The sequence below is a fragment of the Dasypus novemcinctus genome, chromosome 1, assembly GCF_030445035.2.
Source record: "Dasypus novemcinctus isolate mDasNov1 chromosome 1, mDasNov1.1.hap2, whole genome shotgun sequence".
Lineage (NCBI taxonomy): Eukaryota > Metazoa > Chordata > Mammalia > Cingulata > Dasypodidae > Dasypus > Dasypus novemcinctus.
Window position 1 is genome coordinate 201731464 of NC_080673.1, and position 26526 is coordinate 201757989.

General features: G+C 51.9%; 1 protein-coding gene across 1 annotated transcript in view; it reads left to right on the top strand.

The window, feature by feature from the left end:
* Positions 1-26526, top strand: part of STK32B (serine/threonine kinase 32B) — a 441860-nt gene that overhangs the window by 394893 nt on the left and 20441 nt on the right. Inside the window, exons 7-9 of the mRNA XM_058301185.2 lie at positions 12710-12813; positions 20139-20255; positions 22113-22238. Coding sequence (XP_058157168.1) covers positions 12710-12813; positions 20139-20255; positions 22113-22238 — 347 coding nt within the window. The remainder of the gene's footprint in view (positions 1-12709; positions 12814-20138; positions 20256-22112; positions 22239-26526) is intronic.

Here is a 26526-nt window from a genome sequence, read left to right on the forward strand (position 1 = left end):
CTTCCTTTTCTGTGTATCTTCTTTTGCTCTGTGTCTCCACTTATATAAGGCTCCAGGAAGAGGGCAGAGACCCAACCTGAGTCATACCTCACTGAAGTAGTTCAATCAAAAGCAATCTAGTCAAGTGATCTAATCAAGGTCCCTTAACAGAAACTAATGCAATCAAAGGGTCTCACATCCACAGGAATGGATTCATTCCAAAACATACTCTTTTTTTTTTTTCTGTAATTCATCAAATTCAAACTGTCACAGTCACCAACTTCAATTGTGGAATTATCTATTTCCCCTTGCAATTCTTTCAGTTTTGTCCCACATATTTTGAAGCTCTGTTGTAAATGTGTACACATTTAGGATTGTTATAGTTTCTTGGTAAATCGTCCTACTTATCATTATTTAATGCCTCTCTTGTCTTTTGTTCTGCAGTTCTACTTTGCCTGATATTAATTATAGCTAATTCAGCTTTATTTTGGTTAGTGCTTGTGTGGTGTATTAGTCAAGGTTCTCCAGGGAAACAGAACCAACAGGAGATTATGAGATTTATTTTAGGAATTAGCACACCAACTGTGGGGATGGGCAAATTGAATTCTTTAGGGCAAGCCGTAAGCCGGGAAGTCCAATGCAGGTTTTTAGTGTCTTCACCAGAGAAGCTGACTGGCTGAAGTAGAAATGGAAATTCTCCCTTCTGACTGCTGAAATCAGTTCTCATTTTAAGGCCTTCAAGTGATTGGGCACAAAGTTTCTCACTGCTAAAGGCAATCTCCTTAAGATGGCTATAGATGGCATCAGCCATAGATGCAATCAACTTACTTATGACTTAAATCTTTGAAATAGCCTCACAGTATCAAACAGGCCAGAGCTTGCCCAACCAGACAACAGAACACCATCATCTAGCCAAGTTGACACATGAACTTAACATCACACACTATATCCAGCAGTGTGCTGGTAAATGTTCAACAACTAGTTTTATGATGAGAAGGAAAAAAGATCCCTTTCCAACTCCTACATTTTAAACAGACTCTGAATAGTTTGAGATTTTGACAAGAATTATGATATAAAGAGAAGATTGGGCTGAGAGGTAATGAAAGGTAGACAAAATAAGTTAGAGGGGTCAAAAGTAGACACTGCTGAGGAAATAAACTTTCAGATGAATCCTAAAGGATTACTAGGGTTTGTTCCATAAAAAGGGATGGAGAAGCATTGTGCATAGAGGAAACTATATATGCCAAGGTCCTGGGGCCACAAGGAGCTTGACATATGGAGAAAACCAAAAGGAAGTTGACAAGACTGTAGGAGAGCAAGCAAGAAAGCTGAGCCTGGAGAAGTGAGCTGGGTCTTGTCTTTCATGTTAAAGTTTTACCTTCTGTAGCAAGTTCAGTGGGAAATTTTAAAGAACAGCTATTGTCTTGGATAAATAGAGACACTGGAATCATTAAAAGATTGGCATTACATAAATATACTTTATCAACATGAGATACAATTTCAATTTTCTTCCCAGCAAAGATCCACCCTCCATAAAGATGGGTGCTGATTCAAACCCTGTTTTTCTAGTCAGCCCATCACTCTCCATGAAAATTTCCTGAAGAATTTCTTTAATATATTAATACTAGTTTAATCCAACATGTTTAACATAAAGGAGTTTTCTGGTACTGGTGTTTCATGTATTTCTGTACCTCATGATCCAATTAAACTTCCCCTTCTCTTCCTCTTCCTTTCTTATATGTGGACGTGCAAATTTCTAGTGGTGAACAGGGTCCTTACACATTTTCATGAAACCAGTTTTCTGTTGCTATTCATGCTTCTAGCATCCCCATAAAGAAAGAAGTTATCAGACTGATGCAGCAGTTTCTTTTATCTCAAATTAATATGTGAGTGTGTGACACCTAAATTAATCTGGCTAGCCAGAAAGCCAAAGAAACATGAATTACCCCCAAGGTATCCAGTAAAAGGTCAAGCATATTGCTTATCACTCTTTTCCATACGTTTTTCTTGCACTTTAATGCAAGGAATTATGATGGGCTCTTGAATTATTTGAGGAACAAGTACCTCATGTACCTTGATGAAGGGACCTTTCTTTTATGCCTGCATTTAATTGCTCATTCATTAATGCATGAATATAATAAAAGCTTGGGAACTTGTTATATGTCAGATCCTGTGCTAACTATTTTCTGTATGTCATTTTATATGAGGTAGGGGCTACTATTATTCCATGGAATCTGAGACTTACTCAGAAGTTAAATCCTTGCCCAAGACAAACAGCCAGCAAAAGTAGCCCTTGAGATTTGAAGCCATAAGTCTGTGACTTCAACGCTTTGTCTTTATGATGAATGGAGCATCTACTTCTGGGCCAGCTGCATGCGAAGCCCTGAGGATCTGGAGCTGACTTGTTGCATCTCCACCCTCAAGTCGCTCACAGCCCAGTGGGGAAGATGGACATGTATATCACTAAGTAAAAAGCATCATTAATTAAAAGCTATAAGAAAAGAATGTACAATGCTTTGCTGAGAGTCCAGAACATAGATTGATGTACTTGGCTGTGAGGAAGGAGAAAGAGGGGACCAGAGAAAGAGCGAGAGACTTGAACATTCCACAAGAAGCGTGAAATCTGATCTCGGTCTTGAAGTATGAATAGAAGTTCACGAGTATGAAAAGGAGGCAAGCCATAAGGTTTTTTTTTTTTAAGTGTGTCCTATTCTTTGAATTAAATACAATGGGAATAATACTAACAGTGGCTAGATATGAGTCTGTGAGGGAGGCTGGACTTGGTTTTAGGAAGCTTTCATGCTAAGGAGTTTATTCTACCAAAATAGGAAACTTGGAATGCTTTTAAGCAGGTGATTTAGATATGTGAATAGTAACAAAACAACAATAATATTAAGTGCACTTATTGAGCACTTACTGTGTGCCAAACACTGTCCTAAGAGCATTATATATATAACTTGGACTTCTCCTAGCCTCAAAACCGTGAGCCAAGAAATGCTTATTGTTTAAACCAACCCATTGCATGGTGCTTGACTTTGCAGCTGGGAAGCTAAACCAGAGGCCAATCAAATGATTAAAAGCAGAAGCTCAAGGAGAGAGCAGGGTCTGAGATGGCGCCCAGGTTTCCTGCCTCGTGGAGCCGTGCTGACCGTCGCTGGGCTTGAGAGCCCAGGAGGAGGGGCAGGGTAAGAGCAAAGATGATGGGTTTGGCTTGGACAGCTTGAGTATGTGGTGCCCGTGGGACCTGTAGGTAGAGGTGTCAAGGGGGCAGCTGGCTGCACAGATCTGCCCATCCTGCCAGCCAGGGTGGGCAAGCTGGGGATGTGGTCTTGGCACAAAGAAAGGACCCATGGGTAGGAGTCCTGGGTTCAAGTCCTCAGGGCCGAAAGTCATTTAATTCCTCCCCCTGGGTTTCTGCTTCCTCATCTGTAAAATGACCTCAAAGGGGAGTGTAAACTACAACATAAATTATAATCCATGGGGTGCAGCAGTGCTCCAGAATGTATTCACCAAATGCAATGAATGTGCCACGATGATGGAAGAGGTTGTCGACGTGGGAGGAGTAGGGGGTGTGGGGAGTGGGGTATATGGGAACCTCTTATATTTTTTAATGTAACATTTTGTGTGATCCATATATCTTTTTTTAAAAAAAAAAAAAGCTAATAAAATTAAAATGTGAAAATGGAAGAAATGACCTCAAAGGTCCTCTGTAGGCTGAAATGGGGTGATTCCATGTTTCCAGTCAAGAAGGGAGCAATTACCTGCAGAGAGGGACCCTGGAGGCCTGTCAGCCTGGAAGTGAGACATGGAATAGCATTCCACATGCCACCACAGCCGTCAAAATTTCACAGAGCTAAATCAGCAGGCTAATCATTATAATTTAGGAGGCTATTGTGTTTTTTCCCCATATTTTCAGTCTGATGAGGAAGTAAACTCTGCAGGGTTGGTGCAGGGAGGCAGATCCCACCAGCGACCTATTTACGCTTCTGAGGGAGGAGAGAGGCAATCTCTTTCACTTGACGCCCTGTGTTTCTGCTTTCCTGGAAGGTCAGTTGTGCAATGCTCTTGGATCAAAACTCACTTTCCATTTAAAGCCTGCATTGGCTCAGTGGTTCATCTCCGGCTAGAGATGGTAGCTGCAGGTGGGGACGATCTTTCCATGACACCAGGCTGTGCTGGGGAGCTCCCTGGCTACCAGCATCCACCCCGTGCACCCCACGTTCACAAACGTCTATGGCGCATGTCCTGCTCCTGGCACTGAAATAGGTCCTGGGGGCATGGCAGGGGGAAGACAGGCGCTGTTGGGGAACCTAATTCAAGACCCAGTTTCCATCAGATTGCAAATCTGCTTTTATTAACAGACGTGGTAATGGCAAAACCATTTTTTTTTCCTTTTGAGTTACGTTGGAAACACCAACGTAAATTTGTTTCATAAATACTCTCGGTTTGGGTTCCAGCTGAATTAGCAGATTTATCACGTTGGGCATGGAGAGACTTTAGAATGTAAAACGTGTGAAGTCTATCTCGTGTGGATGTATTTTGTGAGATATATGATCTGTATTTTCAGCATATGCCTTAAGATAGTGTAAAGTGGTGGGAAATGTATCGACTTGGAAGTAGACAGAGCTGGGTTGTAATCGTCGTTCTGGATTGAGAGGCGAGGGTTCAACTCAAAGCAGGGCCTGGTAGCGGGGTCCTTAACCCCCCGAGCCTTGGCGTCCTAAGATGGAGATAAAAATAGTATCACCCACAAGGTCATTGTGAGATGAAATAGCAGGTGTAGCTCTCAGCACCACGGCGCCCACCAAGCGGTCATCGGTGTTAGCTTTGAGGAGTCAGTGACCTCTGTAAAGAAGCTTGGAGAAACCCTGGCCCATGGTAGGTGATCAATAAATGGCAATGGCCATGGCACAGCTGCGGTAATCCTGTTCGTAATAACAATTATGGGACGTTTGTGTTGCGCTCTGGGCTGAAACTCGCAGGAATCGCTCTCCCTCTCCCAATCCCCGTGGTCCTGAGCAAGCTCCTTGACCTCTCTGGGTCTGTTTCTCCGCCTGCAGCCTGGGGTGCTTTGAGGACTGGAGGAGGTGATGTCTGAAGGGCCCGTTGTACCCCGCCCCACAGCTGTAAAGCACAGACGGTGACAGCTGCACTTCCCAGACTGGAAGTAGTTCAGGAGTGGCTGCTCCTCCCGCCAGGGGATTTAGAAGAGGCCTTCCTTGGGTTTCCTTTTTCTGGAAGGCATTGGGGAATTTCATTTCACCCATAATCCAAGCAGGCTCACAGACCCCACACCCTGAGCAGCCTTTCTGGGGGTGCCCCTGTCCGCCCTCCCCCCCCCAGGTTATCTGTGGACCCAGGGCTCTCCCGGAGGGGTTGCTCTCCTGCCTGTGTACCAGGGAACCCTCTGTCCTAACCTGACAGTGTGCCCCCTAGAATCCCGGTTCCTTCCTCAGCTAGCTCAAATGCCATGTTCCTGTGAAGATTAAATGAGTTAATACTTGGGAAGCTCTTAAAATGGGCTTGGCGCACAATGGCAGCTCCATAAAGCTGCATTTACCAGGATGTAAAGAGCTTAGAAGAGGGGCTGGCACATGGCTAGGACTATAGAAGTGTTTTGCTATGTTTATTATCATTCGTTTGGTCAGTCAACAAACGTTCCCTGCATGTCGTCTTTGTGCCAGGCAAGGCCCGAGGAGCCAGGGAGAACAGGGCAGTCCCTGCCCTCTAGGAGCCCATCGAGCAAGAAGGCAGATCAATAAGCCAATAAATGCAGCAGAAGGTGACAAATGTTACCATCAAAAGATGTCTAGGGAGAGAGGGGTAAAGAGGAAGCCCCTGACCTGGCTGGGAGGAAGAAGGGGGTCATGAGAGAATCATCACAGCAGAGATTTATTCTGAGGAATAACTGGCAAATACAAAGAATCTTGCTGAATGTCTGGCATGTGGGGAGTTCCTGGCAAGGTAACCCTGGAGCTGCCCTTTTAGTGAGAAAGCCTGGTGAATCAGGGAGAGAAGGGCAGACTGTTCCAGGAACAGCAGTAGACTGAGCAGCTGGAGCCCAGGGCAGCCGCAGCCGGGCACCATGGCTTATGGCCCAGAAGGTCCACCGGAAGGTCCACCATCAGATGCTGAAGATGCCTGAGCGCCAGATCCCTCCTCCACGCCAAGCTGGTTTCCAGCCCGAGGACATTGTACTGTTCCACCAAAATAATAAAAAACAAAATGAAAGACTTCAAGCTCAAGTCAAATAAGTTTCTTCGTCATGCCTGCCATTGACTCAATCCCTTTTGAGATTCACCAAAGTACTTTAGCATATTAAAGACACTGAGAAGTCCTGCAGAAGAAACATGGTGGAATGCATCAGTTCCAGGGCATTTTGGACTTCAGAATCCTTTCTCCTCCAGCACTTATTAGCCTCCCACAAGGCAGGTGGCACGCCGAAGAACACAGTGGAAGAAGCAGCCACAAGAGAAGAGAGTTCTGGACGAAGCATACGAATCACATGTTAGAAGACCAGCTCCCTGGCTCCTTTGAGAAGGAGAGATTGGAGGAGACTCTGGAGGCCAGAGGACTGGTTGGAAAGCTATTGCAGGTGACCAGTGGGGAAGAATGGGGATCTGAACAAGGACAGCATTTTGGGGGGCTGGAAGGTTATAAGAGATATGAAGGAGGTAGAATCATCTAGAATGGATAATGACTGAATAGCATTCTCACAACAATGGAGAACTGGGAGCCTGGGAGTTAGGAGGTGTAGACCTGTGGGTGGCCCGAGCAGAGTCACCCTTCCTCCTCGAGCCCAGAGCCAGTTCTGGCATGGAGGAGGACGAAGACAGGGTGATTTCCAAGCGACCTTTCCACCCCGTTTTGCTGACATGCCAGGAGCCTGTGAACTATTCCCACTTCTAAGGCAGACACGCAATGGGCTGGTCAGCTCTATGGCATCGGGGGTGAAAGAGCCAAGTGACGCTCATTTATGAGGTGCCTCCTGTATACCTGGCTGAGCACCAGGCCCTGGGAGGTGGGGGTGGGAGGAGCATCAGAGTACCCGTCCTTGGATGCCTCACCAGGTAGCTGGCAGCCCCCTCGGCGAAGGGGCAGGACCTGGAGGTGGGGAAACCGAGACCCACTGCTCTCAGCTCTGCTGTGCCCCCTGGGGGCCTTGGGCAAGTCCCTTTGCTGCAACAAAGACCACCAACTGCAGGACTTGTAGCCACAGAACCGGATTCTGTCACAGTACCGGAGGCCAGACGTTCCCGGTCAAGGGGAACCCTCCAGGCAGGCTTCAGTGGGAGTGGCCGGGCCACACCTGGGTGCTGACCTGGGAGACAGCGCTCCTGTGTGCTGAGCTACCCAAATCGTAGTCATTTGTTAGGGCAGCTCCAGGAATCTAAGACACTCTCTAAGGGTCAAGGCCCTTAAAGGGACATCTCAAGTCCCCAACCCTGGCTTTCCCCTCGTGGTCCTGAGCATGTTCTCGTACCTCAAGGAAAGATCCGAACTTTATTTCAAATAAGGATGCAGCCCAAGGGAAAGGGACAGCTCAGCGTTGCACTTCTTCGCTGGGTGACTTTCTTGAAGCCGCGGTACCTCTCTGAGCTTCATCTGTCAAATGTGTCCCGTGGTCTCAAGGCCCGGGGAACTGTTGTGAAGAGGAAATGAGAGCCTGTGGGTGAAAGTACTTCGTAAAGCACCAAGCAAATGGAGAATATCATTAGGCCATCCCAGCAGCCAAAACCTAAGCATCCCGTCCTCCCTCGCCTGCCTCAGTTTGGCCCTTCCACTGACTGAAGGCCAGTCTGACGACTGAGTCGAGATGTCTTTAATCAAGGCCTATCGTGGATCCCTGGGACAGATTTTGGCTGCTCTGATGACTATAAAATGGCATTAGGTCTGCAAATTAATTTGCTGGAAATAAACTACATTGCACACGTTTTCCCTGGAAGCCAGTGTGAGCAGTTAGACCTTGGGAGGTGCCGCTGGGCTAGCCAGGTGGGTGGTAAGGCAAGGAGGGTGCCCACTGCTCAGTGCCTTAGGGAGTGGGCAGCACCAGGGACCCCAGGGACAAACGCGTCCCCCATAGAGGATGGCCCCACCACGCCTGGGCCTCCTCACACCAGGTCGAGGTATCGCCATGGCTGAAGGAAGGCTCTTGAGCCAGCACAGGGCACAGACACCCCTGGGTGTCCCGTTCTCCGGACGCCAGGCCTGGGTGCTGGTGCAACCCTCAGAGGGACATTCATGAAGCTTCTTGAGCCCTCTGGGTTCCACTTCATCGTCCTAACTCTGAGCTTTCCCCCACCCCGCTCTCCGTCCTCGCCTGCCTTCCCCTCCCCTGGGCTAAGTGTCGGCCTGACTCGTGCTCCATGGAATCGTCTCCTCTAGGGACCTGCCCTGGCTTCTCGCCTCGGGGGCAGCCCTTCACAGAACACTTGGGATGCACCTGCCTGCCTCCCACCTGCTTCCAGGACTGCCTGCAGCCTGCTGTGCAGCCAATGCTGGTGTTTCCTGGACTGCCCGCAGCCTGCTTTGCAGCCCGCTGGTGGTGTTTCCTGGACTGCCTGCAGCCTGCTTTGTGGCTGGCTGGTGGTGTTTCCTGGAGTGCCTGCAGCCTGCTTTGAAGCTGGCTGGTGGTGTTGCCTGGACTGCCTGCAGCCGGTGGTGTTTCCTGGAACTGCCTGCAGCTGCTTTGCAGCCCACTGGTGGCTTACTGAGGCCAGGGACCTCGCGGCTATGTGAAAAAAAGATGGGTTTTGCTCTCATGAGAGCTGGGTTCATATCCAGCTCTGTGACCTTGAGAGACTGACTGAACCTCTCCAAACCCATTTCCTCTCCACTAGTGGAATCAACAGCACCCCCCTGGTCTGTTGAGTGAGAGGGCCCGCGCAGCACCTGGCTCAGCTCCAGGACATACACAGGCTCACTGAATGTTGGTGCCACCATTTCTCTGCATCTGTCTGATCCCAGGACAAGCCACATTTATTGATTGGCCTCTTACCCATCCTCCAAGGCTCGTGTCGAGTTCTTTTCTCATCCTGTCCAGATGCCACTCAAAGAAGTGATGCAAACATGTTTAGGATAAAACCCACGGAAGGGGGCTGCAGAGAGGGGGCCTCAGGACCTCGGCAGACTGCTGTGACGTCTACCTGCCGATGGCAGTGTGCAATTATCTATAACCCCCCAAAAAGAGGAGGATCATGTTTGTAGATCAGTCAGTTCCTCTGGTGTGAGCCCCTTTGAGTGTATTAGATTCACCTGAGAAGCCTTTAATTAAATTACCTGTTAAGATTAGGGTCTTGATTTGACCCCGTCAGCAGGTGTGATCAGGGTTGAGTCCCTGCCCTATTGGTGGGCTCAGATAAACAGAAGCTCCCTCAAAAAGACTCACAGAAGAAGATGCACAGAAGAGGTGAGGGCTCTATCAGGTCTGATCCTGGGGCCCCAGGAAAGATGAGCCTGATAGTTTGCAGCTGGAGAGAATGGAGCAGCCGAGCTGGTAAGGCCTGGAGAGAGGAGCCCGTGGCCGCCTGCAGCTGGGATGGAAAGAAGCTGGGCCCACGGAGCCTTAAGAGGAAGAAGGTTGATGTCCTTGGACTTCTTCCATTTCAATAAATATGTTTAGCAAAGTAGCGTAATATAAGATAAATGTCAAAAGTCATTTGCACAGACTTGCAGCTCCTACCCTCTGCTTTATTGGACTTACCTCCAGCCAGCTAACAGGGAGGTGAAGAAGGTCAACCACCACACCAGGGAGCCAAGAGTGCCTACAACTGCAAGCAGGAGAATTGCGCCCATCATGCATGTGGGATCTAAGCCCCCTCTCGATATAGGGTGGAGTGGAGATCACCATCCCAGGGCCCACAGGCTGGAGGAATAGAGTATGGATTAGAGTGGACTTACTGATGTTCTACTCTGGAACTATTGTGATTAGTGATGGAAGTAAATGTAGCATTGATGTGGAGAAAGTGGCCACGGTAGTTGCTGAGGGTAGGGAGTGGGAAGAAGAGATGTGATGTGGGAGCATTTTCAGGACTTGGAGGTGTCCTGGGTGGTGCTGCAGGGACAGTTACTGGACATTGTATGTCCTCCCATGGCCCACTGGGTGGACTGGGGGAGAGTGTGGGCTATGGTGTGGACCATTGACCATGAGGTGCAGCGGTGCTTAGAGATGTATTCACCAAATCCAATGAATGTCTCATGATGATGGAGGAGATTGTTGTTATGGGAGGAGTGGGGGGAGGGAGGAGGGGGTATATGGGGACCTCATAATTTTTTAATGTAACATTAAAAAATAAATAAAGACAAAACAAAAAAACAAAAAAAGAGGAAGAAGGAAGGGGAGGCCAGGCCCAGATCACCCCCACCTTGCTTCAACAGGTGGCAGCTGACTTTGGTGAGAAAGCAGGCTTGAGTTGGGCTCTTTAGGGCCTTGTAACTGTAAGCTTTTACCCCACATGCATACGCTTTATAAAGGCCAGCAGACTCGCGGTACTCAGCATCAGCACCTCTTTGGCTGATAATTCACCAGCCTAGATGCTGGAAGAAGGTCGCAGGGGGTCAGCGCAGGGCCAGGGCTCAGGTGTGGCCCCTCAGGTGAGGGGCGGAGAGGCAGAGTCCCAGGGAAGACGGGGGCCAGGCTGGGGTGTGAGGTCAAGGCGGATGAGCCCGAGGCGTCCAGAACTAAGGCCAGAAGCCAGCTGAAGGCGCTGAAGGTGGCCCACCGTGCGGCGCCAACGGCCCCAGGTGAGAAGGGCGCCTGCCTGGGAGAGCGAAGGTGCTGGCCAGGGGGGCACACGTTCCTTCCTCCTTCCCCGGCCCCTCATTGGAAGGCTGTCTTGCCTCTCTTGCATTCCCACGACAGCAAGAATCAAATTCCCCGATGGCACCTGTTACCTGCATCCCTCCGGTTGTCCATGTGCCCTCACGAAGATGCTGAGAAAATTCCCACCACCCAGACCCGGCGCCTGCCCTGGGGGAACCTGGCCCTGCTGGAGGCTCGTTAGTGCCGGAGCAGGAGACACTGCGGAGGGGGCGGAAGGCTTAGGGGGAGGTGACCCTGTGCAGGACCCCAGAGACAAAGCACCAGAGGAGCTGGCTGGGGACTGGGGCGACATCCTTGGGCTCTTCCCAGTTCAGGTTCCTCCTCTACGAAATGTGGATAATCACGGGGTCAAGTTCAGAGTTCATGAGGGGCACCCTGTCATTTATTATCCAAACTGGGACACTTTCAGGAACATAAGGAGTTGGCCATAATGACATGAAGAAAACAACTGTGTGCTGGGCCTGCCCGTTCACTGGGGCACAGGGTCGCCCACGAGCTGGCCTGTGCGAAGTGCTTAAAACACAGTGGTGGCACACAAGGTAGCAGCTGCCATCCCAGCACTATATTGGTACTGCTGAAGGGTGAGAGTTGGTAGCAAAGGAGGAGAAGGAGAGGGCACAGCATGGAAGGAAGAACGGCCAAGAAGGCGGCTGGAAACATCCAGGCTCCGGCAGCAGGACTGCTGGAGATGGGCATGGGGTGGGGAGAGGCTGGAGGGTAGGCTGGGGCCAGACATGAGCGGCAGCGGGGATCTGGGGACAGAGCAGTGCATCCTGCCCGCTGGGAAAGTGCTCCAGACACACGGCGCCATGAGAGGCAGAGGCTGTGGTCCAACTCAGCTCGGCCACCTATAAACTCCTGGAGGCAGCGAGATACTGGGCGACGCTTCGGTGGATGCCTCGTCTGTAGGGCTGGGTGCATCCTGTCATTCCTGACGTATTGGGGGACATCTGTGAGACCGTGGGCATCAAATGACCAGCACCATGGCTTAAGGGATGGTAGCAGATCTGATTAAGGTGTAGGAAATGACGGCGGGGGCTCGAGAGGTCCCCACGTGCCCAGCTCCTTTCGCCTGTTGAGTCCAAACCAACGTCCTTCTCAAGGACAGACTCCCATGCCCCCGTGGGCAGCCGAAGGGAAAAGAAGGGGAAGGGGCACAGATCAGGAGTGCCCTCTGCCCCAACTGGGAGGGCGTGTGTGGAGGAGGGCGAGAGGCCAGCACTGGAAGAGACCCGGGCCTGGGAGAAGCCTCCCACCTCTCTAGATAATAGAAAGGCGTTTTCATTTCCTTGGCTGCTCACGCAAATACCATGCCATGATTCAGCTTAAACTATGGGAATTGGGCGTCCATCAAGGTGTCATCAATGCGATGCTTTCTCCCCAAAGACTGCGGCGTCCTGGGGCAGCCTGCCAGGGGTGCTTGGTCCTGAGCCTGTCACACAGCAAGGTGCACGTGGCATCTCCTGGTCTCTCCTTCTCGTCCAGGTTTTGGTGATGTTCAACATCTGGCACCTCCCTCTATAGTAATCTCTGGCTCTCACCGTTGCATGCTCCCGCTCTCTTGCGGTCTCTCTGAGTTTCCTTCTGCTTATAAAGGACTCCAGTAATAGGATGAAGACCCGTCCTGATTGGAGCGGGCCACACGGTACCTGAAGTCACCCCATCACAAGGTCCTCTTGCAATGGGCTCACACCCACAGGCATGGATTCGGTTTAAGAACAGGTTTCTCCGGGGTACACACAGCTCCAAAGCACCACAAAGAGCCTACGCTTTTAGACACCAGGGCTCCTTCACCCATCTCTCCAAAAGTCCATCCCAGCCAGGAGCCCTGTGAGTTGTACCACCCGAGTCCCTCTCTAGGGGGCAGTGACACAAATCCCGTGATGTCCTCTTTGTTCTCTTTGGCAGCTCCAGAGGTGTTCCAGGTGTACGTGGATGGAGGCCCTGGGTACTCGTACCCGGTCGACTGGTGGTCCCTGGGCGTCACAGCCTACGAGCTCCTGCGTGGCTGGGTAAGAGTGACCCCAAGGGTCGTGGGATGGGAGCTCAGCGGGGAGGCCTGGGGGCTGTGGGCAGAGCAAGCCGCTGGGCGGGTAGTGCCCCATGCCAGGGAGGAGCACTGGAGGAGGAGCCCCAGACCAATAACCATGCCACCCCGAAGGACCCTGTGCATTAAAGGGGCCCTGAGGAGACTTCTGGTCTACCTCCACCTCCGCCCCTTGTACAGATGGGTAAACTGATGTTCAAAGGTCGCTAGCCAATTAGGGGCAGGTCAAACCCAGAAGCCCATGTGCTAATGCTGTCCTCTCTCTACCCACACCACGATGCAGCTGCGACCCTTGTCCGCCTTGATTCTAAGCTCTTCAAGAATAAAGGCTAGGCTGCTTTTTTCTTTTTTCTCTGCCATATCTTCCCTTCATCCTCAACACAGTGCCCTATAAAAGTGGGGAGTTCCATACCTGTTTTTGTTTTGGTTCACTTAAATATAGTAGCTGAAGATGACTCATGGAGCTATTGGGCAAATAATGACTTGCACTTTAATTTAATCACAAAGATTTAGGATTGAGACTAATTTTGAGGCATGTCTTCTCCATACAAGTAGACCTTGAAAATGATGTCACTTAAGCATTTAGGAGTTTGTTTTCCCCTTTCCTGTAAAGAGATAACAATATCTTTTTAGTCAAGTTCATGGAGTAAAAGTTATCACGGGGTCACTTTCCCCTAGACTGGGGTATGTTACTTATCTTTAAAGCTCCACTGCCCAGTGCAGAGCCCAGTACAGAGCGTGTACCCACTTGCTGTACTTATAACATGGTGTTAGGTTATAACATGGTATTAGGTTATGAGCTCCTTGAGGGTAAGACAGTGACTTGTTTACTGCATGTGTATAATAGGTGTTGACTGAATGTTGACTGAATGAACGAGAGATGAGTGTACTTTGGAAACTGTCAATGCTATGTGAATGCAAATAAGTATTGTTATCACCCTTGAGTTCAAACACCGTTTTCTACTCTGATCTTAAAATTACATTCCGCAAGTCCCTCAAACACATCATTACCATACGTGAAGTTTTTAGAGTGAAAACAAAATATGAACGCGTTCATTTTCTCATGCACTGAGTAGAAAGAATTTCCCACAGTCCTTTGTATTCCTGATTGGTTTATCCATCTATCTGCTGGTCCATTGATAGACACTCTCAGAGGACGATCGTCAGGGTCCGTGATGCTATGTAAACCAGAGGACGCAGTCGTTTGCCTGAGGGGTTATCCTATGTGAGGAATCATACGAATTACCTGCGTGAGCTGTTGCCCTAAGCACAACAGAATGCGGCAGCAGAAAGTATATCCGAGATTATTTCTCATGGGTCAGAACAGTCAAATGATGTTTTGGTCCCTGCTACTCCCAAAAATAATTTTTTTGCTTTGAATCCTTCTGAGTTCTCAGGTGCCACCATCAATAGAAAAGGAAGAGGCAAATGGGCAAATGCGGTGGGGGGGGGGGAGGGGGGAGCAAGGGTCAGAGCCCTCAGTATGGGAGCAAAGCACTGAAGGCAAAGGTGCCTCATGTAAATCTCTCTGCAGGATGTTTTTGTCTAGCTTAATCTTTGACCTGACAGGCAACAGGTTTATGCATGTAGTTTATTCTCCATTTCTCCTAGTGGAAGCAATCACATTTAATCAAAAAGTTATAGTGAAAGCCACTCATATTTATCCCAGAACTATGTAAATTTGGATGTAATTAGTCCTCCTCACAGTTCTTCCATCATGTTAAATTTGGATCTGAAAGACAAAAGAAATGCATAATGGGAATTTTCAAATGCATGCCCTGAATTAGAAAGGAAGGGTGGGAAATTGATGGCATTGACATAGTTGATTGGCCAGGAACCCAGGGTCCCCAAGAGGAACCAAGCTCTCTGCAAGGGGATCAAGCAGAGGAACGTGACTCGTTAGTGAACTTGAAGCCCAGTGCAGGGCATCTGACAAGCCTGGTTGGAGCCCGTGGTCTAGTCCAAAGACATAAGTGGGACCTTCCTTCTCTCTGAGCCCAAACTAGAATCTCAATTCAACACGATAGGCTTGCTGAGTGAAAGGAAAAGACCCAAGAAAGTACCACCCAAGGAAGTTCCCTTTGAGAGCATTCAACCCTGGGACCTTGACAACACCCTCCGGCCAGAACAGTTAATGGGAAGAGATATGAGCAGGAAGTAGGAAGTAGGTCTCCCATCCACTGACCAGAGGCAGGAAATAAAGATTTTTAGTCCAGCCATAAGCAGAATCAATTTGATGGATGGATGATAGATTAGATGGATAATAAGACAGACAGACAGACAGACAGATAGATAGATAGATAGACAGAACTTAGTTTGCCAGACCTGCTATGACAAATCCCACACACTGGTTTCGTAAACAACCCTTTATCGTGTCATGGTGCTGAAGGCTAGGGTTTTCTCTCAGAGTTGGTAGCATTCTGCTGATGGCAATCCTCCATCACATGGTGATTTCTTTCTCTTCTCCCTGGCTCCTATTGGTTTCTGGCATCTCTGACTTCTGAGTCCATTTTCCTCTGCTTAGAAGGACTTTAGATCTTTGGGCCTCACCTTAACTAATAATAACATCTTATAGATGGATTCTCACCCACAGGAAAACAGATTAAGATTTGAGCAGGTCTTTTGTGGGGGGCATGGGTTAATCCCCAACTATATTTCTATTTCTATTATTTATTTTTAAGAATTAGCTCATGCAGTTGTGGACCTGGCAAGTCTGAAATTTGCAGGGCAGGCTGGCAGGTTGGAAATTCTAGCAAGAGTTGATGTAGTCTTGAGGCAGAATGTCTTCCTGGGAAACCTCGGTGTTTGCTCTGGAGGCCTTCAGCTGATGCAATGAGGCCCACACCCGTTACGGAGAGAGGTCTTCTTTACTCAAAGTCAACTGACTCTGCAGTCAATTACTTCTACAAATACCCTCACAGCAACATCAAGGCCAAAGTTTGACCAAATAACTGGACACCGCAGCCTGGCCAGGTCAACACATAAAAATAACTACCATAGCATGCGTGACAGCCGATCCCCTACTGTTCCTGATTTCCTTCAGGATGCGAGGAACTCCTTCCCTCCAAACCATTCTGTTTTTGGATGATGCTGATGGCTGGAGAATTCTTCCTCTTACTCAATTGAAAGCTGCCCTCTCAAAACAGAAGGAAACCCTGCAAGGAACCTCACAGGTTCAAACCCCGGCTCCATGAGGTATCCCTTGTGATCTTAGACAAGGCTTTTTAACAGACTGAGTGCTCAGAATCCTCAGCTTTTAACTGGGAAAAAAAAAATTAGAATACTATGAACTCCAAAGGGTTGCTGTGAGAAGTAAGTTATTTTGATGACGTGCCCTCCCAGCACATTGACTGATAGATGGTGGGAACTCAGTTAACGTCAGCTCTCTTGCCCTCCCCATTGTCTCTTTCCTGGGGGGTCTGCTGGCAAGCCTGCGTGCTTTCCACGTCAACAGCCCTGCCAACCCTGGGGATAGGCTCTCGTTGTACAGGCTGAGTAAAGCCAGGGCGCTGCTCTTCCTGGGCAGACACCTGGGCTCCCACCCGGGCTTTGGATTAAGTCTTATCTTACCTGTGATTTGGGCTAAGTAGTTTAACTCACCTGAGCCCCAGCCTCTGCATTAATAAAATGAGGACAGTGAGGCCAACCTGTCACTGTGGGGCCTAAAGGAGAAGGTGTGAGCAGAGATCCACGTGTCCACACACAGAAGGAATTCCTGTTGTTAAAACAATATACGCATGGCTCTAATAGCACAAGAGAGATGGATGCAGAAAAAAATGCTGAGAAAACAGAGAAGAGGGACAGGCGGCTTATGTTAGAGGACCAGGGAAGAATCTCCGAGGGAGGAGACATTGAAACTGGGACATGTATGATCTGGAGCAGGGAACAGTGTGAGCACAGATAGGGAAGGGAAAGTGGAGGCAGGACACAGCTCACATTTCTATCTGACCATCCCCGGCCATGTATCAGAAAGGCAGACAGAGGGCTGTCTCTACGGGACCTGGAGGGCAGGGGATGCTTTTGGCTTTATGCTGCAGGCAGTGCAGTGCTGTGCATGGCATTTGGGAGGGAAGCGAGAGTGATGATTAAGTCGTAAATGTATGTATGCTTTGGAATCACATATTTCCAGCTTCAAATCCTAACTCTGAGTGATCTGGGGTGAGTCATTTCCCCTTTCTAGGCTGGTTTCTTGCCTATACAATGGAATAGCAATGCCAAGTCCATGGAACCGTTCTCAACCTCCGCACGACGGACATCTGGGGATGGATAATTGTTTAGCACCATGCGCTAGATGCCAGCAGCAAGCTCTCCTCCCCCCACCTAGTTGTGACAACCAAAACTGTCCCCAGGCATTTTTAAATGCCCCCTTGGGGAAAGGAGCATGGTCCCCATTGCAAACCACTGCCCTAGAGACACCAGGAGGGTAACACGAGATACTGACTGTCAAGGTCTTAGCACAGGGCATTGTGTCTCAAGAGGGACCAGAGGGGGTTCTGAAAGCCCCCACTACGGAGCCATGAGGACTTTGAACTTCTTTGCTTCTCCATCAACCCCCTCCCTGACCTGGTGGCATCCTTTAACCCTCTGCAGAGCGCCTGCTCCTTGGGGATGAGTACACCCAGCAGGTTAGGGGAGAGGGAGGCTGATGAGCAGGGGAGGTCTGTGGAGCGCCACCTAGCGGTTGGAATGCAGAACTGAGCTCCCTGCACCTAGCACCCAGTGGGTGGGTGGGCTCAGCCTACTTCAAGGGGGGTGGTTGTGGGGGGCGTGGTCTGAGCAAATGGGGGAGGCTGTCTTTGGGCTGACCACTGACATCTTCTTGGCAAAGCAGACAGGACTCTGTGCCAAGGGTCAGAAGTCTGGGAGGTGCCGGGCTTTGTACCTCCCTCGAGGTTTCGTCTTTAACCTCCAATGGAGGAAGGAACTTCCTGGATTGTTCCCTGGTTCTCAAGCCGTGATCCTGGAACTCGAGGTGCTGCAGAGGTGATTCAATGGCTCCCAGCAAAAAAAAGAAAGTTTCTCCAAGCTCTGGAGGTTTGAATTGCCTGAGGAACTGTTTTCCGCTTTGTTCTGTCTGGGGATTTTGGGTTAAAAGAGTAAAGGAAACAAAAACAAACGAAATGGTCTCCAAGGGCCAGCCCGGTGCTAACAGTCAAAATAACGGTCTACCGCGGTTCTTTTCCTCCTCCTTCCCTCTGTGTCTTGGTAAATTGGCTTTTTTTTTTTTTGGAAGCTGAATTTCCTGGAATAGAGACACGTCTGTCCTCTGTAATGACAGCCAGTGCCCTGCTGTGACAATGGCTTTCACCAGCACTACCTGTAATTACTTTCCCTTATAAATGCCAGTTGGTTTTCTGAGTCAACGCATCCTAAGGACATGGAGTGAGAACGAAGCATCGATAGAATTCTTTACCATAAACAGATGGAATATCGACTTAATATTTGCCAATATTATTGCAGAAGGACTTGGGCTCCTCCACAGCCAGAGGCAGGGGGCCTGCGGGACCTAGTTTGGTCATAGTGCTGTAGGCTTAACTTGTTTGAGTTCACCTTCTCTAACTCATCAATTTTTGTGAGTTTGGCATTGCATACTAAGCACTCTCAATCGATGTGCACTTGTTATTTTTCATTATGTTTGTTGTTACTACCAGGAAAGGGTCCAGGGGGCTTGCAAATGCAGAAGCAGATGGAAATGTTAAAGTGTTCCTTCCAGGAACCCTACTCCACTTCCCATCTAGCAAGAACGTTTAAAGAAATATTCATGGCTCAACTGACAGAGCGTCCGTCTACCATATGGAGGGGCCAGGGTTTGATCCCCAGGGCCTCTGGTAAGCTGGCCCATGGCCCACATGCAAGGAGTGCCGTGCCACACAGGAGTGCCCCCATGTAGGGTTGCTCCACGCACAAGGTGTGCATCCCGCAAGGAGAGCCGCCACATGTGAAAAAAGTGTAGCCCGCCCAGGAGTGGTGCCGCACACACACAGAGCTGACGCAGCAAGATGACACAATAAAAAGAGACCCAGTTTCCCAGTGCTGCAGGATAATGCAAGCAGACACAGAAGAACACACAGTGAATGGACACGGAGAGCAGACAACCAGGAGGAAGGGGAGAGAAATAAAAAAAATTTTAATTTTTTAATAAAAAAGAAATATTCAGAAATGCTAACCTAAAGGTGTATTAAGTTGTCCATCTAGGGGGCCCGCAGGTTTGGGTTTTGCTCTGTGTACTGTAAGAGAGAAAGGAGCATTTTCCCTGCAATGAAGAAATGCGGGAGAAGATGGCTGGGAAAGGCACAGAGGCAGCCCTGCAGGCCAACGTCTTCTGCAGAGAACACGGTCCTGGGCTCTGTGGACACAGAGGTGGGTGCTGGTCTCTCCTCTCCCACCTTCCAGAAGCCCCTGGCCTTGGGGCAGATTCCACTGCCACGTGGGAACACGAGAAATCTGCGTTTGCGTGGATTGATCAGGAATCCGTTCCTCGACATTTCTCCAGGACCAGCTTCATTGTTGCAACAGAAGCACGTGGGAAATGATGGCTTTTTCTAGTCCAGTGTCATTTTGATCCTGATGCACCTCTGAAAATATCTTGGACACAAAGCCAGAGGGGAAGCTGGCAGTGTCTGAAGAGGCTCTGAGAGAGGGTGGGGGGTGAGTGGGGGGGGGGTGAAGTGGTGCTCAGACCCCCTCCAAGCTGCTTGCCCAGGGCCGCGGTCCAGAAAGCCTCCCCGAGCGCTCAGAGGTGCTTAGACCCAAGAGCCAGCCACGGAAATGTCGAGCAACCTCGGCGACGGGCATACTGCTCTGCTGAGCTTGGAAATGGGAGCAAAACCGAGCTCTTTTACCCCGCTGCGGGGAAGAGAGGAAAGCAGGTGGAGGATGCCCCACCTCTGCCACCCGGCAACTCCCGGACACTGGCCCTGCCAGCCCTGCCCGCTCCTGGGGTGGCTCAGCCTGGGTGGGGAAAGCCCCCCGAGCAGTGGGCTGGGGGCTGGAAATGTGGCTGAGGGCAGCGACCCTGGGCCTCTGCTGCGGGCGTGACACCTGCCTCTGCCGCCCACCAGCCACGTGCCCGTTCACTTCCTACTGCCACCCGCCCGTCCCTGCACGGCAGCGCAGGCCTGCGTCTGCGAGCTCGTTGGACACAGCTGCCACCCTGCTCAGCCGTGAGAGAGGAGCAGTGGCCCCCTTCCTGAAGGGGAAGCAGCGGTCCCTCTGGGGAACAGCTTGCATCCCGCTCGCGCCGCCTTCCGGACGTGGCTCTCTGACCCTGCCTGTCGTCCTTGCTCGCAGAGGCCCTACGAGATCCACTCGGCCACGCCCATCGACGAGATTCTGCACATGTTCAAGGTGGAGCGCGTCCACTACTCCTCCACGTGGGGCCGGGGCATGGTGGCCCTGCTGAAGAAGGTAAGGGGACAGGGTGCCAGGCGGGCGGGGGCAGGGTAGAAACGCGCCCCCCCCCCCCGCAAATTAGGGGGTGAGAAATGAGGGAGAGGGCAGCAGGGGGAATGAAACGAGCGCCTTCGTGGGCATCACAGAGCTCCGAGTCCTCGGCTGTGACACCAGAGCCCCCGGGCTCTTTTCACTCCACTACTAGCGACCCAACAAGAGGCCTCACTTCAGGTTTGTGACTTATTAAATTTTTGCTACAAATGGTGTTTTCACAGGCTGCGCTTTAAGAAACTGGGCATCTCCTGACTTGAATTCAAATCCTGCCTCTGCCCTTTTATTAGCCTCGTGGCACGGATTAAAAGAGCAGGGGCAAGATTTGAATTCAAGCCGGCCTAACTGCAGATGACCAACTCTACACTGCTCCAAATGGTTGGTTGAATCAGTTAAAGAACTTTAAAGGACGTTCACCGCCTGGTGCCTATAAATCACCTCCCCACTCTGAGTCACAGCCTCCAGCAGTGGCTCTGGGCGTGCTCAGCACGTTTTCAGAACTGCGGCCCCAAACAGTGACTCCCACAGGGTCCTGAAACCGATTCTCAGCAAACCCATCCTGCTGGGTGTCCCTCCGGCCACTCCTTGGGCTTGGCCGGGAGAGTTCTCAGGCACGGGCGGCTGTGGCTGGGCAGGAGGCTCCTCTTGGAATCGGAATGTCTGCCTTGATTGGCTGCGCTGCTGTAATAAATATCACACAACGGGCTGCCATAAACAGCAAGCAGCTATTGGCACATGCTTTTGAGGCTAGAAGTCCAAAACTGAGGTATCGGCCAGGCCGTGCTTCCCCGGGGATCCATCCATCCTGGCGCTGCCTGCTGCCCACCCCCGGGGCCCCTAGCCTTGCGTTCCTGCCTCCGTCACGTGGCCATGCCCTCTCTTTTCTGGCCCCCTGATTTCCAGGTTCTCTCTATGGGGCCTCTGGTAATACACATGGAGACCCACCTCAATGAAAAATAACATTTTCCAGGGGCCTGCTTATGGTGGGTTCACACCTGCAGGAATGTGGATTAAGATGAACGACGCGTCTCAATTGGGCACGTAATTCCACCTCCACAGTGCCGCACCCTCCCTTAGCACACCCCTGCGCCTTTGCCAACCCCGCTTGGGTCTTGTCCTAAACATGCGCTGGAAAGGAAAGAGTTACCCTTATCCTTCCTACTTCCCAATGCAGAAGCAAGCTCCTCTGAGGAGCTCAGGTGCTCACCTGAGGTCACCTGGCCACCAGGAGCAGTCCTGGTCCAGGGCCGCCCTCCTTGCTTTCATGCTCTGTGAACTAGAGTGCTTGGGAAAGTTGAAACCCTGTTTGCATGCCAGCTAGTATCCTTCCAGTTATTTTTACTGTGTATCATCCCTTAGTAGCAGAACCTGTACTTTATTTGAGTAAAAGCTAAAAAAGCCTCCCCTGGGCTACAAACAAGGCCACGCCATCAGATTGCAGAGGTCACCTCATCAGCGTCTAGTGAGACACTTGATGACATCCTTGTGCCTCACAGTACCCCGCTGGAGTCCTGAGATGAGGCGGCTGGCGCTTTTCCTCTTTCATTGGCAGCCTCCGCAGGCATCAGGCAGAGGCAGCAGGTTACAGGGGCTCCAGTCCCCGCCCAAAGCGTCCCTCGCTGGGTGGCCCTGCAGAAGCAGCCTGGCCTCTTGCTCCCTGCTGGCCACAAAGGATTAGACGCAGGCACCGGCACATCCAATGACAGCAACCCAGGCAGGGCGCGGCGTTTTGGGGAAAGCAGATGCCCCAGTTGTCCTCAGGCCCCCCACCACCCCAGAGGGATGCACCATCCAAGGAAACGCGTCTGCCCTCTGTCGCAGCTCCTGACCAAGGACCCCGCGAGCCGCCTGTCCAGCCTGGGAGACGTCCAGAGCGCCCCCTACCTGGCCGACGTGAACTGGGACGCCGTGTTCGAGAAGGCGCTGGCGCCCGGCTTCGTGCCCAACGTGAGTGGAAGCCCAGCCGGTGTCCGGCCGCCCTCGGCGGGGTCCGCGCCCTGGCCGGGCAGCTGGCCACGTCCGCTCGGCCCCAGGGGGCTCACGTTGGCCTGAGGTTCGGGGTGGTGCTGGGCCCGTCCTCATGGTCCCAGCCAGGCCGCTGTCCGTGTTGGGGTTGGGAAGCTCCGTTCTTCCATGGGGTGAGCAGTTAATGCACAGCCGCTGAGCTCACAGGGCCAGCCTGATCTGAGCAGCTTCCGGGGCTGGCTCTCAAGGGGAAGAACGGTTAGTATAAGCAGGTGTAGCCTGGGCGACTGCTGCACATAGAGCAAGCTGGGGAGGGCGGGAAAGGCTGGGAAGGCGGGAAGGGACTGGGGGGGTCGGGAAAGCAGGGAAGGGCAGGGAGGGCCGGGGAGGGTGGGAAAGGCCGGGACCTTCTTAGATGGCCTCTCATGCGTGAGCGCACCGGGGCAGAGCTCGGACGACGTGAGCCCAGCAGGCAGGTAGACACTGATCTTGCATGGGGAGCCGCAAGATCAGACGCTGCGAGCAGCAGAGAGCTGGGGTTGCCAAGAACAGCAAGAAGGTGTCATGCTGGGAGCTCAATAAACTAGAGGCAAGTCACAGGGCATGAGGCTGGAAGGCAACCCAGGCCACGCCATGGAAGCTTCCGGAAACCATAGTGAGGGTTTTAGATTTTGTCCAAAGTGTGCTGTGAAACAAGTAGGGCGTTTCAGGCAGGAAAGTAAAAGTTCCAGATTCACACTTTTTTTTGTTGCTCATTTATTTACTTTTATTTTTTTATTAACACTTTTTTTTGTATTAAAGTTAATAGATCACATAGACTGTTGCATTAAAGAAGAGGTTCCCATATAACCCAATCCCCACCCCCCACCCCATCCTTTTTGTAAATTGTATTTTTTTGAAGATACATACATCACAAAAAAGGTTACACTATAAAAAACGTAAGAGTTTCCTGTATATCCCCCACCCCCCCCATCCCACTCCTCCCACACCAACAACCTCCCCCATCTGGCTGGTGAGAGCAGAGCGAACCATAGAGGGGCGGGGACAGAGGCAGAGGAGCCTGTGGGAGGCCCCCAAGTCCCCCAGGAGAGGGATGGCTTGGAAAGGGCACGGCCCTTTCCTGATGAGGACAGAATGCCCACAGAAGCCAGTGGGAACAGATTGGGGACAGCCTCAGGACAGCTGGGGCATGAGAGATGGGCAGTCGACACAGTTCTCCTGGAGGAGAGCAGGTGAGGAATGTGACAGAAGTCCCGGGCTGGGGGTGAGACAGGCCCGCTGTGACATCGAGTCCCCAAGGGATACTTGGCAAGATCCAGAGACACTTTTGGTTGTCACAAGCAACCCAAGTGCACGTTAGCAGATGCGTGGATAAGCAAAATGTGGTATAGACGTACAATGAAATACTACTCAGCTGTAAGGAGGAATGAAGTATCGACGCACGTGACCACGTGGGTAAATCTTGAAGACCTTATGTTGAGAATTATTTTAAACCTCGGTTATGCCTTTTGGTATAAAAACCATCTTTTTCCCCAAATGGGCTTCTACAAGAACCCAAGGCTTCAAGTTAGCTTTTCCCAAACAGCAGTGACAACATGTGGTGCATTTCTGAGTTTGGATTCTCCCCACAGCCTCATTTGTGCTCTGGATATAAAACCCCGATAGTAAGCTATGGGTGATGCTAGTTTATTCATGCCTCCTCTCAGTGGGCAAACATTTGGATTTGGTTCCTGCCCACCAGCCTGGCACGCCAAGTCCTTGGAATCTGGCTCCAGACTCCTCCTACGCCACCTCTCTCCCCACGTCTTCTGTCCAGGCCAGGTCCCAGGCAGGCTGCCCCAGCGGCAGTTCACAGGACGTGCTGCCCCTTGTCTTCAAAGCCTTAGCACATGCTGTTCCCACTGCCTGGACCTCCCTCCACCTGCAGACACCTGCCTGTCCTAAAGACTCTGCCCCTTCCAGAAGCCTACCTCGAGCCTCTCCACCCCCCTCTGACCAGCCTCCAGGATGGCTGCGGTGCTGCCTGTGGGCTCAGAGAGCTCCCCAACTCCCCACTCACCCCTCCGATTGCCGTGAGAAACAAACGGGGCCCAGGAGACAAGGCGCCCAGGGCAGGCCTTGCACAGGGGGCTGCTCAGTGAGCACTTTTTGCCCTTTCGTGACTCTGAACAGGGTTCTGCTGGGTCAGCTGTGAATGCTGTGAGTGTGAGTGTGTGAGGCATGAGTGTGTATTCCCAGGTGGGCAGCGGGCCTTGGGGCGGCAAGGTCGGCTGCAGAGGCACTGGCCCTTCTCTGCAGGGCAGGGCAGCTTCCTCTCCACCTCCCTTCGACCTTGCTTCCCAGCTGGTGAGAAAGTTGGGCATAGGACAATGAAGACAGAACACGGTCGCTGTCCACCCCTCCATCCCTCCGCCAGTCTCCATTCACGGAGTCCCTACGTACGCCAGGCCTGAGCTTGGCACCGGGGGATCCCCTGGTGAAGGAAACAGTCACGGTGCTCGCTGCTGGCAGCTTCCCAGCTGCAGCACCGTGGCCCCTTTTAGGGGCAGCCAGGGCATCACAGAATTTCAGCAGCACCCCTGGCTGCTAGCCCCGGCCGTAGCACCCTCCCCAACCAAAAATGTCTCCTGACACTGCCAAGTGTCTCTTGGGGACAAAAATGCCCCAGTTGAGAACCACTGGCTTGTGGGGACAATAAGCCCCCAAACCCACAAAGACACAGATAACAGACCAACTGGGCTGAGTTCTGGGAAGAGGCCAGCGGGCTCTCAGCCCCATGGCGTGCTGGCCCCAGCACCCGCAAGCCCTGGGTTCAGTTACCACGTGCGTGATCACAGGCCCAGGCCCGGGCTCCTCACCTGTCAAATAAGAGAAGAGTGGGGACCCCCCCAAGAGCCCGGGAAGAGTGAACGCCAAGGAGCTGGCCAGGACTCGGGCGTGGGCCTGGCGGGCGGCGAGCCCTCTGTGACTCTCACCTGGCATCATTGCCGCTTCATTCACACATCCCCTGGGAGGCTGCCCGCACTTTTTGGCTTCAGAATGCAGATTTTCCAGAAAACCAGGCTGGCCTTCTCCAGTGGTTCTCCTCTGCCAGATTCAGGGCCGATCCACGAAATCCAGGACTCGGGAGCAGCCCTGAGTATCGATCCCACCCTGCTTGATTGTAACAGTTCTCCCCCTCGCGGCTCTGAGCCTTCCCCGAGGCTGTGTGCCAGGACGCCCTACAGGGGCGCACTTAGGGCCGCCTTTTGGGGTCCAGCTCGTTGTGCACAGGTGCCTCCCTCTGCCTCCTGCTCCTTGTCTGCCACCCTCCGCCCCGACCCCCACCCCAAGGACACGTGCTCACGCACGGACGCACACTCCCTCCCTCACAAACACACGCAGGGGCCGCGCTCCAGACACACCGGCGCTGTTTCCTGGCCCCCTGCCGCGCACACACAGCTTCCCCTTCCAGAATGCCCCGCCTCCTTTGGCCGCCTGAGCGCCGCCTCCTTTCCTTCAAGACCCCAGCATGACACCCAGCCACCCGCCCATTCGAGGTCCCGGTACACGCCCAAGGAAGGAAGGTGGCGCTCGGGCCTCGCCTCTCTGTGACGCTGCCCTGCCAGCCCCTCTCCCTCCGGGCACCGAGTCCACCGCTGCTCCTCTCTGGACACTATGCCATTCCAGGGCATCTGCCATCCCGCAGAGAGCTCCAGAGGGCGGGGACCAGGGCACTTTGGCCTCTGCACGAGCGAGCGACGTCCCAGAACAATGGGCAGCACTGGAAGACTCTAGAAGGGCCCAGAAGGGCCTGCGGGGATGTTTGTCAAAATAGTACAGATGAATGAATGAACGAATGAATGATACCACTAACAGGACCGAGCCGGGCGTTGTTCTAAGACTCTTACATCATGCCTCAAGAAGCTTCCCAACAGTCCTGTGACGTGAGTCTCCCGAGGCTTCTCAGTGGGTTCAACTGCCCAGGGTCAGGGAGGGAGGGAAGGAAAGGTTTAAGGGAGAAGGAAGGAGGGAAGGAGGGAGGGAGGAAGTTAATCAGCAGGCAGGCCGTGGCCTGCTCCTCCAGCCTGCTCACTGGAGAGGCCGCATGCTGGGGGGTGGACATGCGCTGGGGGGACGTCTGGCTGAGTTCCAGGAGCTGGCGTTGGCAGGAGCCTGGTGCCAGGCTGGTGAGGGGAGAGCAGGCGGCATTGGAGAATCCCGCGAGGATGCACAGAGGGTCCCAGCAGAAAGGTGGGGGCCCTGCCTCTAGGGTCTGCTCCATCAGCCC